The 16,562-nt window shown below is 39.8% G+C and overlaps 1 protein-coding gene across 6 annotated transcripts in view; it reads left to right on the forward strand.

Annotated features, from left to right (window-relative positions):
* Nucleotides 1-15,866, forward strand: part of ZNF131 (zinc finger protein 131) — an 18,630-nt gene extending 2,764 nt beyond the window's left edge. Inside the window, exons 1-8 of one of the 6 annotated variants that reach the window (XM_008630625.2) lie at nucleotides 7-515; nucleotides 2,821-2,959; nucleotides 4,035-4,136; nucleotides 5,127-5,271; nucleotides 7,073-7,436; nucleotides 7,539-7,761; nucleotides 11,285-11,415; nucleotides 13,731-15,866. In XM_008630625.2, coding sequence (XP_008628847.2) covers nucleotides 492-515; nucleotides 2,821-2,959; nucleotides 4,035-4,136; nucleotides 5,127-5,271; nucleotides 7,073-7,436; nucleotides 7,539-7,761; nucleotides 11,285-11,415; nucleotides 13,731-14,393 — 1,791 coding nt within the window. In that variant the 5' untranslated portion in view covers nucleotides 7-491 and the 3' untranslated portion in view covers nucleotides 14,394-15,866. The other 5 variants (XM_017730262.1, XM_017730263.1, XM_017730261.1 and 2 more) reach the window with 5 other exon arrangements.
* The last annotated feature ends 696 nt before the right edge of the window (nucleotides 15,867-16,562 follow it).

Genomic DNA, 16,562 nt, shown 5'->3' on the forward strand with positions numbered 1-16,562 from the left:
GGCAGCCTGCATCAGCTCCTCCGGGTCACTCGACCTGCCCCAACACTGCCTCGCTTGCGCTCCCGTGGGATCCGTGTGCGGGAAACAAACATCTGATGCCTGAAATCCAAGGAATTCCTGATGAAGCCCAGGAGAATAGTAATAGTAACATGGCTTCATTGAGGTGGATTTATAAAAACAGCTCTGCGAATTACATGCACATCATATGAAATGCGTCCGGGGTTACAGGCTGATAAGGCAGTATTTCAGTGAGTCTTCCAAGGAAATTGCATAGACAATTGAAGCGGTCCAGTCTCCATCCCTCATCTGTGAGCCCACTTACAAGTGGGAATTTGGATCACTTCTGTCAGTCTTCCTTGGCTGCTTTGTTTTCCCAACTGTACTTTTCACTCCTTCCTCCAAAGCAGTCATGCTCTTATAGAACATGTGCTGTTCTGTCAGGCTTTTTTGTGCATTATGACTGGGGTTTTTAAAATGAGAATACTCAATGAATGATGCAGCTGCATTTAGACACGGTAAATTCACATTTTTACTAGTTCTGTGTAAATTAATGTACTGCCTAACATAAGGTGTATGTTTCTTACTGCTGTGTTAGAGTTGTAAGAAAAAAAGACTTCTTAAAGTATCTTGTGTTTGGCTGGGCGAAGGTTGCTCCATTATTTGGAGGTTTGGGTTTGGTTTTTTATCCCTACCATCAGTTTGGAAGTAAGGCAAAAATCATGGGATTTGGAGGTCAAATTTTTGCTTAAGGAATTATGCTTTTAATTGCAAGTCATTTGCCCTTTTACGATGTGTCAAAAATGGGCAAGAAGAATTAAACTGTGAAGTAGGCAGCTGACACCTTCCCACATGAGACTTAATGTGAAATACCAGATGGCAAAAGAAAAGCAGGAGCTTCTGGTTGTCAGTCTTAGACCCATCATTACAGATGAGGTGAAGAGAATGCAGCAGCAGCATCTGCTCCCTTCCACCTCATCTTCCCCTGCAGGCTGGCCTCCTCTGCTCCCTTTAAGACCCTGACAGGTGTTTATGGTGTGAAAGATGGAATATGTAGAATTTTCTTAAGAAAGGATGTGCTTTGATGTTTGATTTTTGTGTACTTTCAAGCTTCTTCAACAAGAAGGGAGATTTAATCCATGAAACAGAGAGCAGCCAACAAGCTCAAAGTGATGTCCAGGTGTTAGAAGAACAAATAACTTGTTGGTGGAATGGCCCTCTTAAGGTGTACAACTGGACATACTTCAGTGATCTCAGACCTATGGGGCGGCTAACAAAGCCTGGGAAGAAGGGTGTTCTCTGATACTGGACACAGAATTTAGGGGCCACAGGGACATGTAGCAAAAACCCCAAAATAAGGAAGAAAACTCAGCAATTGTGCTGGAATCAGCTCCAGCTGGGTAACAGGTATTTCTGGCTGGGGGAGATTGTGACCACCGACCCGAGAAACCCACTGACCCAAAAGAAGAGAGACTGAGCATGCAGACTAATTTGCACGGGAAGCAAGAAAATCCTTAGCCAATAGAAGAGAGAATACTAATTAATAAAAGAACTATGTTACTTGTAACCAATGAACATTAATCCCTTAGTTTGCTAAAATGTGTAATTAGTAAAAAGTTTTTATAGTTGGGTCCTTGATTTGTGGAATTCCACCAGGCACCCAGGCTTGTGCAACTCTGAAATAAATAATCTGTGCCACCTCGAGTGTGTAATTACTGGCTCATTGCACACCAGGTAATGAATCCAACTTTTGTGGGCAACATTTCTGTGGTTGGCAATGTATCAATAGCAGGTAGGGCTGGATTTCCTGAAGTGGTTGTTTCTGCTCTACTTATTTCGTGCTCTTGGCAAAACAAGTTCTTCATGGATGACTTTTTTCTGGGAGACAAGAAAGAGGGTGTTTTGGGGTAAAAAAAAACTCCATAATTCTTTTTTTCTGCAGCATTCTAAGTGTAAGCCATGTTAGTGTGGAAGCTGAAGATGAGTGTTGCTGCATGGATCTGAAGTAATTTTGCCTGGAGGTAATTTGTGAAGTGCTTTTGTTGAAGCACTTGCATGCTCTCCTGAGGTTCTTTTGCATAAGCAGCAGACTACTGTCTGCATCTAATCCACATGCATGGAGTTATGCTGAACCTCTCCAGGTCTGAGGTCCTCCACAACTCCCACCCCCAGCTATGTTTATTGTGTTAGCAAGGGAGGAAGGGCTATTGGATTATAAGCATTATGTGTCTCTTTCAAAAGGCTGGCAAAGAGTATTTCACTTTAGAGGGGAAGAAGTATAAGTAGTATGGATTAATAAGCTTGACAGCAAATGAAATCCCTGGCAGTTGTGATGCACTCAGGAAGTTGAAAATTGCTTTCTATTACATTCATGTTTAACGGAAGTAAACATCTTATGTTCATGAGCTGCAAAATGTGACTTAAGTATATGTTTTAAGAACTCTTCATCAACCAAGTGGATTGGTGGGATTGCAAGAAGAAACTGTACAAAGATTCTGACATTATGCTGCTGTGGTGTTGAATGAGTAGCTGTGGAGATGTTGCACCCCTGCAGTATTTGCTTTGAGGGTGGTGGGTCCCTGCTGTAGGATAAAGAAGTACACTTCGACTGTTTCTTCACGTGTCTAAATAAGATAATATTGCACATCATTAACTGTGGCATTTCCTACCTGTCAGCTAACAAAACCTGTAAGCAAGACAGGTTTTCCTTTGGTTTTATAGTCCCTGCAAAGTGCTAGTTCACAATTGTATAATAACCTGACTGTGCACAGTATTTACTGAGTGGCACAGTATTCTTACTATCATACCATATTTGTTTTGCAGACCACGCCTTTTGCCATGGAAGCTGAGGAAACGATGGAATGTATCCAGGAATTCCCTGAACACTATAAAGTTATTTTGGATAGACTGAATGAACAACGTGAGCAGGACCAGTTTACAGATATTACTCTGATTGTTGATGGTATGTACAGGCCTGAGAACCAGTGGGTATACAGGAAATTCTGAAAGCTGTGCTGGGATGATGTTGGATTTTTCACGGGTCAGCTGTTAGACTGTGAACAAATTCTTGGTTCTGTACCTGTGTGCAAGTTACTTGAAAAATTTCATTGTAGTGATTAATAATTTTGCTTCTGCTTTTCCAAACAAGAAGCTAAATATTTTCAGATAGAAGCCCTTCTTGAAACTGGTGTGCTGTATTTAGTGTGCTAAGCATTCCCAAAACATGGTTAAAATATTCTTTTCTGACTTGAGCTGGCTGACTGCATGCAGAAAACTTTTACAAATACCATGTTTAAATAAAAAAGCCCCACACCTTGGAATAAGCAGTTTCTCTGGTATCTGTCTACTGTTTTAATATATACTTCAAAAATTGTAGAAGCACACACTTTTTTTAAGTGTTCTAAGGACATAAGAACTGCTTTAAAAGGATGAGAAAGATACAATTGCTTATTATCTTCTTAGAAAAGGTGGTATATTGTAGATCACTTAAGACTGCTTCATATGTCAAACATGTCTTAGAATGGATGAACACTACAGGGAATGCAGGCAGTGTCCACTATGACAGACTTAGCTAAAGGAGTACCACCTGATCTTTAAAAGGATAGCAGCAACTCACTTGAAGAAAAAGGATCCTACGGAGTCCAGATTAGAAGGTGGCAAACAAATGAAGAAAAAAAATTACTCTTCAGGGACTGCCATAGCTTCACCAACAGCGCTTGCCCTGAATGTTTGCTCCTTCTCTGTCATTACCACATCCATATGTTGAACTCAAAGCTGGTTTTGTGTGCAGCTGTGTAGTTCTAATCCATGTTGCTTCTTTTATCCCTGTCCTATTTAGCCGTATGAATGTTCATGCCTCCACTGGGGAGAAGAAATACACAGTCAGTGTATGCTGCAGGAATAGATGTTTACACTGGATGGTCCTTTTTTCTACATCTGCATTTATTCTGCACTATACATATCTATAACATAACATAATAGAGTTATAGCACTATTAGAGTGTTTCCCTAAACCAAAATTTTTGTCTCTCTTTGCAGGTCACCATTTCAAAGCTCATAAGGCAGTTCTTGCTGCCTGTAGCCAGTTCTTCCACAAATTCTTCCAAGATTTCACTCAGGAGCCTTTGGTGGAGATTGAAGGTAATCTGACTTGTGCAAATAAAAGCATTCAGAGTTGTGTGCTCAAACTGGAAATTATTGTAGCATCCTTGGTACAGGCCAGTGCATAGAATCATAGAATGTTCAGGGTTGGAGTAATAGAATGTTAAGATCATCTAGGCCCAACCTCCCCTTGCCATGGACAGGGATGGCTCCCACTAGACCAGGTTGGTCAAGGCCTTATCCAGCCTGACCTTGAACACCTGAACATGCTTGGTCATAGCACTTGGCTTTCTAGATCTTAGTTCCTGAGTTGTTCTGAGACAGCTACCATCCCTGGAAAGAAAACCTTCCTGAAGAAAAATCAAAGTGAGAAAGAGCAGTATTAAATATGTTGGAAGGGAAAATGTGAGATTATCTGGTACTTTTTCATTATTTTTTTCCCTTCTTTCCCCTAATGCATGGCTAATGAAGGTCAGGCAGACCCTGTATATGTTTTTAGGACTAGCAATACTACACAGAAGTTTTCCCTGAGAAAAGCCGTTCTGGTCAGCTGAAAAAGGCTGCCAGTGATGGCCAGTGGTAGATGCCTTGGCTGAGATGCAAGAGCATGACAGACATGGAGCAATACTTACGTGGTAGGCAGGGAGGAAATGAAATTCCTGGAGCAGCATTTCAAACTTCAGGAGCAGTATTTTTAAGTCTATATAATATTTAAACAGCTTTTGGTTCATCTTATCCTTCCTTTTATCTTTGTCATGGCAAAACTCCACAGTTTTTCCAGATTCATGTGTTTCTCTAGTATGTTTTTTTATTCCACCATGAGTGAGGTTGGAACTAGATGATTTTTAAGGTTTCTTCCAACCCAAACCATTCAGTGGTTCTATGGAGCCATTTAAGGGTATCATCTTTATGAAACTGGCATCTACAGTACTGTGATCAAAGTGGTGTGCAGGCAAGTGGGCAAGGTTTACTGGGAAGATGAGACTGCAGAATTGTTAAGGGTAACTTGTTTCTCTTGCCTGTATACAGGTGTAAGTAATATGGCATTTCGTCACCTAATTGAGTTCACCTATACAGCAAAACTAATGGTACAAGGTGAGGAAGAAGCAAATGATGTTTGGAAAGCAGCGGAGTATTTACAGATGCTAGAAGCAATCAAAGCACTTGAAATCAGGTAAGCACATAAGCCTCTTTTTCTTCCCAGCACTGAAGGAGAGAGTCGCAATAAGGCTTTTGCAAGAGCTGGCTGCCAGTATTTTGCAGTGCTGTTCCGTATGCTGGAACCTCCTTAACTTGTGTAGGACCATATATTCTTCTACTGTAACATACATGTCAGAATTACCCAGGGTAAAAAAAGAACGTCGTGTTCATTGGGCTAGAACTTGATGACAAGTGCCATGGCTTGTAAATGTTGCTGATGTTTTAGGGCTGTGACTCTGATAGGTGGTCTCTGTGCTGCCTGATGGCTCACACCTGACTGACAGCTGGCTGTGCAGTGACAGTGTGACTGTGGTAATCAGACCACATTAGCAAGTTTGTGCTGGTGTTTTGATTTCGCGCAACTTTCTGCTATTTCTGAGAGAATAAGCAGTGATCTTAAAACTGCTCGCTGCGAAATTAACCTCTCAAACCTTTTGAATGAACGTAACTGCTAAAGTCAGTTTTATCTGGGTTCAATACTCCATCAAATGTTGCTGCAGCACCTGTTATCCAGTACCAGGAACTGTAATCCATTGCCAAAGTCCAGCTTGAAAAAAGTGGGTGCCAGTCCCATCATGCTGTTTTTCATCCCCTTTCTTCCATTTCACTTCCATGAAGTGTTCTCATGTTCTCATTCCTTCTGCATGCTACACTGATTGTTTTTGGTACGTGATGCTGGAGCTCCTTGCAATGTACCTGTCATCTTGTAGACATCAGAAATCCAGGCTGTATGAAACTGGGTTTAGCTACTCTGTTTTCCCATGTGTGAACAGAGTAAGGTGCCATTTATAAACTGTGGCCTGCACTACATCGTTAGTGACACACCTCTGGCATATGACTTGGAGATACTGGGTGAAGTCTTGTCTCTTGTTACTGGAAGGCCTGGAAGCGATAGGGAGTGCATTCCATGAAAGGATTCATCATGGTGCAGAGGAAGGTTAAAAGCACAGCTTACTCCAGTCAATCTATTTGAGGGGAATATAGCCACTTATTTTTGTAACTGGTGATCAGTAGTAAAACCTGCAGTACAGAAGTGCTGTGGATGACTTAAAAGCATTGACCCACTCAGCTGTGTCTGAGATGACATGCTGCCCTGAACATTTTGGAGGAAGGGAGTTGTGTGTATGTTATGCAGAGAGAGCAGCACAGAACTGATGGTTGTGTTTAAGCCCAGAAAATTAAATTAGAATACTCCTTCCACATCCTGGTGGCTTTTTTTGCATCAGCTGTTAGCAGTGTGCCTTCCTGAATTACAAGATATGTTAACCTTTGTGTGTTAACCACACAATAACCATCGTGTGAAGTCACAGCTGAAGTGTTTTCTAACAAGCTCTAAGTACTGCTGGCACTTGCACACACTCCAGAGCTTAAGAGGTGAATGGTATAGGAGGGACTTGAACCTTTTTTCTGAGTAGGCAGGACAAAGAATTCATTATTTTAGAGGAGTTTTCTTTCCAACTACAAAATTTCACAAATTTTTACATAAGCCTATGTTATTAGGTTAAATGGCTTTTCTTCTTGATAGGTGCTCTGTATCATTCAAGCAGAGCTATTTAAAATACTTTATCATTTTACTGCACTGAGGAGCATAGATTAAGGACAAATTAGCTTTTGATGTGCGCACAGATTATGTGCTCATCATTCAACTTTGAGAAACAGCTAGGGCGTGTTGGATGCAGAAGTTAATTACTAGGCAGGAGTTATGTCACTGTTAATTATTAACAGTTATGTCACTGTTAATTGATCTTAACCATGTTTACGCAAATGCTTTTCAGGAACAAAGAAAATTCATCACCCTTAGAATCAAATGAAGCACAAGGTAAAAATAAACCAAAAAAGAGGAAGATTGCGGAAACCTCTAATGTTATCACAGAAACACTGCCATCTGCAGAATCAGAGCCTGTTGAAATTGAGGTTGAGATTGCTGATGGAACAATGAAAGTGGAAGATGACAGCATTGAAACCCTTGAAGAAGTAGCTTCTGCAGAGCAATCCATAAAGTACATACAGACAACAGGTACATCAGATGAATCTGCTTTGGCTCTTTTGGCAGATATCACCAGCAAGTATCGTCAAGGAGAGAGAAAATGCCAGATCCAAGAAGAAGGTGATAATGCAGCTGACCCCTCGTGCAAACAGGTAGAAGGTATTGAAATTGTGGAACTTCAGCTGTCACACATGAACAATTTATTCCACTGTGAGAAATGTAACCGTTCATTTAAATTGTTTTACCATTTTAAGGAACACATGAAAACACACTCTACTGAGAATTACAAGTGTGACATATGCAATAAAAGATACCTACGAGAGAGTGCTTTGAAACAGCACCTCACCTGTTACCACCTTGATGAAGGTGGTGCCAGCAAGAAGCAAAGACCTGGCAAGAAAATACATGTATGCCAGTACTGTGACAAGCAGTTTGACCACTTTGGGCATTTTAAAGAGCACCTCCGGAAACACACAGGTAAGAGCACTGCCACAGTCCTGTGCTTGTAGCCTTCATTCTAATGTTTTGGGCTTTTGCATGTTTAGGGGAAATAGATAATATGCTGAAGTAAACATGAGTTCTGAGTGCTAGAAATACTTCGCTTTTACTTATAACTAAAACAGTGGTGTGTCTTTTTGTTTGTTTGTTCATGGGTTTTTTGTTTTCCATTGATGTAAACTTTGAGGGATTGAGTTGATTAAAAATAGTCACCTAAAACCAGAAGATACTAAGGAAGTTTCTGTGTCAAGTCTATTAAAGGTATTTTTCAAAATACTTCCTTAAGGCATGTTCCCTTCTTCAAAAGTACCGAACTGAAGAACTACTTTTATTTTCAAAATTCTCTACTAAGTGTGTCTGTTGAAATATTATTTTAATCACAATCTTCTTGGTGGAATACAGTTTAGAGTGTTTCTTTACCTAACAGAACTTCTGAGCAAATGCCTATTAGACATAAAATACCCTCAAAGAATTATTTCTTGTACCATTTTGTTTGGAAGATTTTACTCTTGCTCTTGTCTCATCTCATCTATGATTTGAATTTTCTTGGTTAATTAAGCAAAACTACTAAAACTGGCAAAACATTTCTAGTCATTATAGTACACTGTTTTTACTGTGAAATCTGCCTCTTTGAAATCTGGGTGGCATCTTCTGAGAACAAAGTGATTTGTGCTCCTTCTTTCTTCTTTGTAGTATGGGAGATTACTTCATCTCACTGAAAAGTCTGCTGACTGAACAGACACTGAGAATGACACAGATAACTGAATGTAAAATGTATGCAGTCTTGATCTTCCAGAGGTTTTTGTTAATTATGCCAGTCATGAATCATAAGTAAAAATTTAATAGAGGTTAGCAGCTCTATTTCTTTTGCAGCATGTTATTGTTAAAGCCTTTTAATTAGAATGTCATAATTTAATTAGAACGTATCTGTGTATGGGACTGTTGAGTATTGATATATGGCAGTGTCCAGTCTATTCCCAATACCGTCTTAAAAGTTCCTTTTATAAACAGCCTTTGGCAAGTCCTTACCCCCTATAAAGCAGGGAGTGTTTCTCCATTATAAGCAGTTCAAATCCAGGCTACTTAACAAAAGTCTATTAAAAAAATTTTTGGCAGATAATCCAAAATACATACTATGTTGGTTGTAGTATGTTGGTTGCTCTTGCAAAAAAGTATTTTTGATTCAAAGCAAGTTAGCATATCACAAGAGGTACAGAGTACTTCATAAATATATATTTATCTAATAAGTATAACATACGGAATCTAATTACTTACAGTTTAGCATTTTCAAAAGCCTTAAGCTTAAAATCAGAACAGATATCAGCATTTAACTGTGGTCTCCTAATGTGAATGAAAAAGCTCCCTTTCAGTTATAGGCTTTCTAAATTCTGAGTTCTATATAGCACTGGTTGAATGCTAAATTGAAATTGAAAGGCCTGTGAGAAAATGTCCTAAAAATATTTGATCCTGTTGTTGTTCAGTCACTATACCAGCAATTACATTAAAATAGCAATGGGGCAGTAATAGGATGATAAAATGGCTTGGGTTGGAAGGGACCTTAAACATCAGTTAGTGCCACGCTCTGGGGCCATGGGCAGGGTACCTTCCACGAGGAGGTTGCTCCGAGCCCCAGCTGGGCCCTGAACACTTCTCAGGGGTGGGGCCACCACAGCCTCTCTGGGAAACTTGTTCCATTGCGTCACCACCCTCTGAGAAAAGAATTTCTTCCTCCTATCTAACCTAAACCTATTCTCTTTCAGCTTGAAGCCATTCCCCCTTTGTCGTTATCACTACTATTCCCTTGTAAAAAGTCCCTCTTCAGCCTTCCCGTAGACCCCCTTTAGGCACTGGAAGGTGCTCTAAGATCTCCCTGAAGCCTTTTCTTCTCCAGGCTGAACAACCCTAATGCTCTTAGCCTGTCTTCACAGCATAACTTCCAGGAGGATCTGCTCCATGATTTTTGGGGCATGGAGGTGAGACTGACTGGCTTGTAGTTCCCCAGGTCTTCTTCTGTATTTCCCTATTTTGAAACAGTTATGTTTCTGCATTTCCAGTCAGCTTGAACTTCACCAGACTGCCAAACCTCAAATTTTATGGATAGTTGCTTAACAACTTCCTTCACCAGCTCCCTCAGGACCTGCAGATGCATCTCACCAGGTCCCATGGACTTGCTTTTTGTGTTTGAGTTTGTCCAGGAGCTTGTGATCCATGCATGGTCTGTAGTATCACAGAATCACAGAATGGTTTGCATTGGTAGGGACCTTGAAGATCATCTAGTTCCAATCCCACTAATAGCTTGGGCAAAGTCCGTGATTTTTGACCTGCAAGACTGAAGGCAGTTTAGTGTCCTCTGCATTTCTTGTACAACACTCTCCAAAAATGTAGCATTTTCTAACCATTGAGGGGAATGTTCCCACCATTTAACATCTTTCTGTAGCTTTTGGGTGTATCAATGAGACTTAAGCTACTTGTGAATTTCTTTTGAAAAGCTAATTAGGAACTTGTAAATATTTCTGAAGATTGGTTTATTGGTTTTCCACCTCAATATCCAGTAACTGTTCCTGAAAATGCAGACTTTCAAACTAGCTAGGATTGATCCTCATGGTATTCACTGAAATGGTTCTGCCTCTTTTGGAGTTCATTATCCATTTGTTTCAGTAGTGGTGTTGGTGTCAGTACCTATACAGATTATTATAGACTTTCAGAGGAAACACACTCTTCCAATTATTTTTGTAATTTAATTTGCTTGAATGTCATTGTGTTTGTGCATGGTGGAATTCACCACCTTTTGTTCATTACTACTTGATGACAGCATAGTACCTTGGATAATAAAATGACCTGCTTTCAGCCTCCCCTACTCTTATGCTTAGCTGGCTTCTATTTTTGATACCATGGTTGAAATGAAGTGGCCAAACTGAAAGGAATTTTAATCTTGCTTGTGCCCATTAATGTCCCTCTGTGCTTTCTCTTCAGTGTATTTTGGAGAAAAGTTGGGTGCAGGTTTTTTTTGGTTTAGTATTGATGCACTGTTACTTCACAATCATTCTGTGCCAGCTTTGTTTTCTGGAGTTCAGTTTCAGCTCTCAAGCATAAGCTGTTGCTATTGAAAATAAAAGGCTGTATTATTTAAATACTTCCTCCTTTAATATGTCACTTTTTATATTTACTAATGTGGATTCTTTAATTGTAACTATTATCAGATGAAAAGTGTGAAATAGCTGCCATTTCTTTAAGAAATTTGCCAGAATAGTAGTATAATTTCCACAAATACCTTAAATGCTACTAGTAATTGTTACATTGGTTTTCTTCTAAAAGAAGAAAAAAGAAGGTTTTGCCCTTTTATATTTAATTTCCATGTCTTTTTCTGCAGAATAATCCAGTTGGCCACATCTTTACAGTGTATTTATCAACCTAGACAAGAGGGAGAGAGGGGAAGAAGAGAGACGAGAAGGAAGACTGGGTGGTTTTAAACACTTACAAGTCCTTGTATCTGTCTTAACAGGTGAAAAACCCTTTGAATGTCCAAACTGCCACGAACGTTTTGCTAGGAATAGCACGCTCAAATGTCACCTGACAGCCTGTCAGTCTGGAGCTGGCGCTAAAAAGGGAAGAAAGAAGCTGTACGAATGTCAGGTGGGTAATGGAAGTAGCTGAGTCTGAGGTTAGATACCTCCCTCCTTCAAGGAGCATGGGAGGACTGACCAGGAAAGGCAGTTAGAGTGGGCTTTCATCTCTAAGAGCTACTTCAGTAAAATAAAATAGAATCACAGAATATACTGAGTTGGAAGGGGCTCACAGGGATCATCGAGTCCAACTCCCAGCCTTGCACAGGACACCCCAAGAATCAGACCATGTGCCTGAGAGCATTGTCCAAATGCTTCTTGAACTCTGTCAGGCTTGGTGCTGGGACCACTTCCCTCAGGAGCCTGTTCAAATGCCCAGCCACCCTCTGGGTGAAGAACCCTTTTCTGATATCCAACCTAAACCTCCCCTGACACAACTTCAGGCCATTCCATTGGGTCCTGTCACTGATCACCACAGAGAAGAGATCAGTGTCTGCCTCTTCTCTTCTCACAAGGAAGTTGTAGACTGTAGTGAGGTCTTTGGATTACATTCAACCAGAATATGCAGATAAATTCTCACCTATAAGTATCTTCATATGGAATTACTGATGTGGAGCCTCATAATACTTAAAATCATAGAGATTCTTCTGAGTAGGCTGCATTTTACTGGTCTTTCTGCTTTCTTTTCAAGGTTCTTGATACACTGACCTAGGTCTTTTCCTTCTGAGCATGCTTCACTGAAAGTGAAGTCCAAAGTCCAAAATACAAAGTATTATTTAATTTCTTGTTTTATTATTCTTCTGTTTGCCAAACATACTGATTTTGTGTCAAAAGTAATTCCAACTTATGACGGCAATCTGTAATATTTTTTAAACAAAATAAATGCTGTAGAGATAGCTAGGGTACTTGGTCGCTATATGTAACTGACATTTGAAAAGCTGTTGAGATAAATCTTACTTTACTTTTAAGGAGCTGATTCAAGTCATAACTCATTTTCTAAACTTCCTCATCCTCTCACAGATGTTGCAAATGTGGATTTGTGTCCCTTCAGCCTGCAGAAACTGCCGCAATTCTTGAATAAATTTTTCTCTTTAGAACTAAATTTGAACAAATAAATCTTTGCTCACTGAACAAAGAGGAGAAAACATTGTGCTTTCTTGATGAGTCCTTTTGGTGCTCTTTAGGTGTATGCCTTGAATACGGAATTAGATTCTGTGTGGCAAGAACAGTAATTATGTGGCTGGGCACTGCTGATAGCCATTATCTTTATGTATGATTAAGTAATTTTGAGTGCTTATCTATAATATTAGTATTTTAAAAACTGTATGTGCAATCTCTTTCTGAAGTGTGAGCTTGGGGGGGGGAAAAAAGTGTGGAAATAACCCATTTTAGCTGACTTCAACAGCAAAATGGAGATGTTTGTCTCGACTACACAGACTTGCTCTTGAGTTAATCCCTGTTAGATACTCCCTCCATCATCCTTCTGTGCTGTTACTGCAAGTTATGAAGAGATAGAACATTCTGTTTCAAAACTATTTGCCAGCAGTGAAGGGGTGTTGAAATGTGTTCTTGTTGCTTTCTACAGTCAAGAACACTTGCATGAACAAAGACTTTTGAGCCTGTGGGTTTTTTTACTCCAAGCCTGACTCTACCCCACTCTTCTGTCTCCCCTACCCTGCATCTTATTTATTTCTGCTGTCTCTGTGTGTTGTTTTCCAGCTATTTACCTTCAATGCCAGCTGAGGGAAGGAAGGGAGCTCATGTGCTTTGTGAAAATAGCATATATGCAGTTGAGACAGTACTTTTGGCTGGAAAAGAAGGAGAGGGATGGAGTTTTTAGTTTTATCTGCTGAAATCATACAAGTGGGGATTTTTTTAAATCACAAAATGGGAGAGTTCAGCCTAGCCTGTTAAACCTCACAATGTCATGGGCAAGTGAAAGATGATAAGGAAAAGTTGTTCAGTAGTACTTCTTCTAGAATGTCAGTAAAACGGCAGTTTGTATTACACTTTCATTGCACACTATTAATGTGTAAATATTTTGCCACCCAAAACTCTAGTGCCAGACATGGACTGATGGGGGGTATGATATTGTACGTGAATTTCAGATGAGAAAACTTTAAAATGCTCTACTGACTCATTGATTTTGTAGGTATCTTACATATGCACAACTCAGAATAGTTCACCATTGTTAAAAAAAGAATAAATAAATATCAAATCTCCTGTTCATCTGAAGCTGTCTTCTCAGCTTTTGCCTCTAACATATATGTTTTTTGAATCTAAGTAGCAAGAAGCTATACAATGGGAAGCCATGATCTCAGATAGGCACTACATTTTGTCATATTTCTGTTGGCACTGTTTAACACACTGTATCTTTTGTTTCAGGTTTGTAACAGCGTGTTTAACAGCTGGGATCAATTCAAAGACCACTTGGTAATACACACTGGTGACAAACCCAACCACTGTACCTTATGTGATTTGTGGTTTATGCAAGGCAGTGAGCTGAGAAGGCATCTCAAAGACATGCACAATATTTCAGAACTATTAGTGACAGAAGAGGTTCTTCCAGTGGAAGCTATGGAAGCTGAACCAGTAACGTCAATGACAATAATAGAACAAGTTGAGCAAGTGCATGTCCTACCAGTAATTCAGGTACAGGTGGATCCTGCACAGGTAACTGTGGAACAGATGCACCAGGATCTCATACAGGACAATCAAGTGAAAGGCGCGCAGATGGAGGAACTACAGGAGCAGGTGCAGATTAGTTACTTGGAAGTTGAACACATTCAGACTGAACAAGGTGCTGAAGTTCATGTGGAGCAGTTACATGTTGAGCATGTAAATCAAATACAGATGGAAGAAGTACAGGCAGAACTTATAGATGGAACAGACCTTGAACAAGTAGAATATCGAAGTGTTGATCAAGGAGAAGCAGAAGAAAAGGAACATAATCAAACAGATGATGCAGATAAGGAACATCATGAACAAGCTGAAGACTTAAAAACACAGCAGTTAGTGGACACACAGAATACAAAAGTGGATGACTAGGACAATGAAATGAATGAAATACCAAATTATTTTTGTTAACTTTTACATTGGTTTTTGAACTGTCACTGGTCATCTTTCCAATATGCTGTCCGTAGGAAGCTGGACAAGTGGACCAAAATTAGCTTTCTTCATGTACAATTAGACTTCTCTCATATGTGAAAAATACTTTCCCATTCAGGTAGTGCCATGGAAGAGAAACTACCACAGACACGGACAACTTTGTGAGGTTTTTAGCAATGAATAGCGTGTATCATTTTTACATCATTCCTGGGCATATGTAAGAATAATTTCACCTCTTTTCCTCTTGCAGTAGAAGCAAAGTCTTGGATATATTTGCAGGATGTCTGTGGTAGGAGAATCAGTAAAATCTGAGGGGTTCTGCTGTAAGTGGCAATTACGTACCTGTGAATTTTCAGATCTCAACTTTCAGGCTGGGCTAAAAGCACTGTTGCTGGAGGTTTCTGAGCACAAAAATCCTGTGCCTTTTCAACTCTGAGTGGGTTAAATTTCCACAAAGTTTCTAGAGTTTTTGAGAACTTAGTTCTGTAAGAGGCAATGTAGGTAATGTTATAGTGCTTTATATTTTTGCTTGAAATTGTCAGTTACTGATTTTCTTTTTGCATTAAAGTAGAAGCAGGGGGCTGAGGGAGGGAAAATATTTCACTTGGAGGCAGCAGAACATCCTAAAAGGGACACTTAAAAGTAGACAAAGCTTGGTAGAGTCTGTGATAAACATGGAAGATTTGGAAGAAGGCCTATGAGCAGGCTCTTCTTTTATAAATAATAATTTTTGAAAATGAATATGTTTAAACATAAACATAGAGACTTGTCTATATGGTATCAGATTCTTGTTTTTCTTGAAATGAAATTCTGACACTTGACAAAAACATGTGCTAAACATAAAAATAAAAGCCATAGGTATGAGTGCTAAACTGTGGATTGAAAAGTAGAAGTGTAAATAGTTTAATCGATATTAGACAATAAAACAATACCAACCATTAAATGTTGCATTATTTGTTCCATCCAATGTATTAGGAACAACTGAGTGACTGACAACTAAGTGCCAAGTTCCAGTGTTAAGGATCAATCTCATTTTTAATATGATTAATAGCTTTTTACTGTAAAGTTAGATTTGTTTAGAAAGTGTTTGTCAATGGTCAAGGATGCTAAGAACGTCTTAATTACTGCTGGAAGTTAGAGGTGCTCCAAACTCCTAAAGAAACTTTACTTTCAAAGCCTTAAATGAAGGGAAGAATTTTTGCAAGGACATTCCCTACTGCTCTTGGTAATACTATAGATCTTAGTTAAAATCAGGCTTTTCTATTCCATCTTCAAATGCAGAACTGTTTTCTGGGATTTGTGCTTTTATTTAGTTTAATTCAAAATTATCTGTGTGTTTCATCATAGCCTTTGAGAAACTGTTGCAAAAGAAACATGGATCTCAATTAAAATTACACAGTTTGATAAATGTAACTTGCATTCTTTTTTTATTATGTTTTGTGTTTTCTGAGATGCAAGTAATCTGTGATGAGATTCTGCACAGAGGAAAGGATGCGGCCCAACGTTAATCATGAGAGTAAATTTTAGCTATTTTATTTATACCTGGCTTCTGATAAGCAGCTTGTCTTTTGATAACATGAGGGGACATGTTATAAAGCAAGCCTGCTTGCTTGGCTGCCTAGCTCTATAAAGTGCATATAGACAAAGTCTGTCTTGGTGGAATTAATCTGTGCATCTGACCAACAAAACTAATTTTTGTATAATTTTTAAGTCGAATGTAAATGGAACATTTCCGTGGCATTGGCAGCAAGGCCGTGGTTGGTAAGCACAGTTGGGCTATTTCTTGGTTCTGTTTGCTCTCTCTTTTTACACAACAGTTCATGGATTTGTAGGAGAGGAGCGGTGCTCTGCGGTTGTGCCCAGCGGTGCCTATCCCGAGTCCCAGTGAGGCTGGGCGAGGGCAGGGTGTCCCCTCCTCACCCTAAGAGACGTGGAGGAAGGCTCTCCTCAAGACATAACTGCTACAGAGGGCTGTTCCCCCGCGTTCCCACTTTCTTTCCAAGTGACGGAAGCCCACACTGGTGGCGGCGGAGTCCTTCGGGCCCCGTTCCCGCAGCAGTCGATCCTGCAGGAAGAAGGAAGGTTGCTAGGCTGTGGGAGTTCCTGGGG

Source organism: Corvus brachyrhynchos, unplaced genomic scaffold (assembly GCF_000691975.1).
Source record: "Corvus brachyrhynchos isolate BGI_N302 unplaced genomic scaffold, ASM69197v1 scaffold42, whole genome shotgun sequence".
Classification (NCBI taxonomy): Eukaryota; Metazoa; Chordata; class Aves; order Passeriformes; family Corvidae; genus Corvus; species Corvus brachyrhynchos.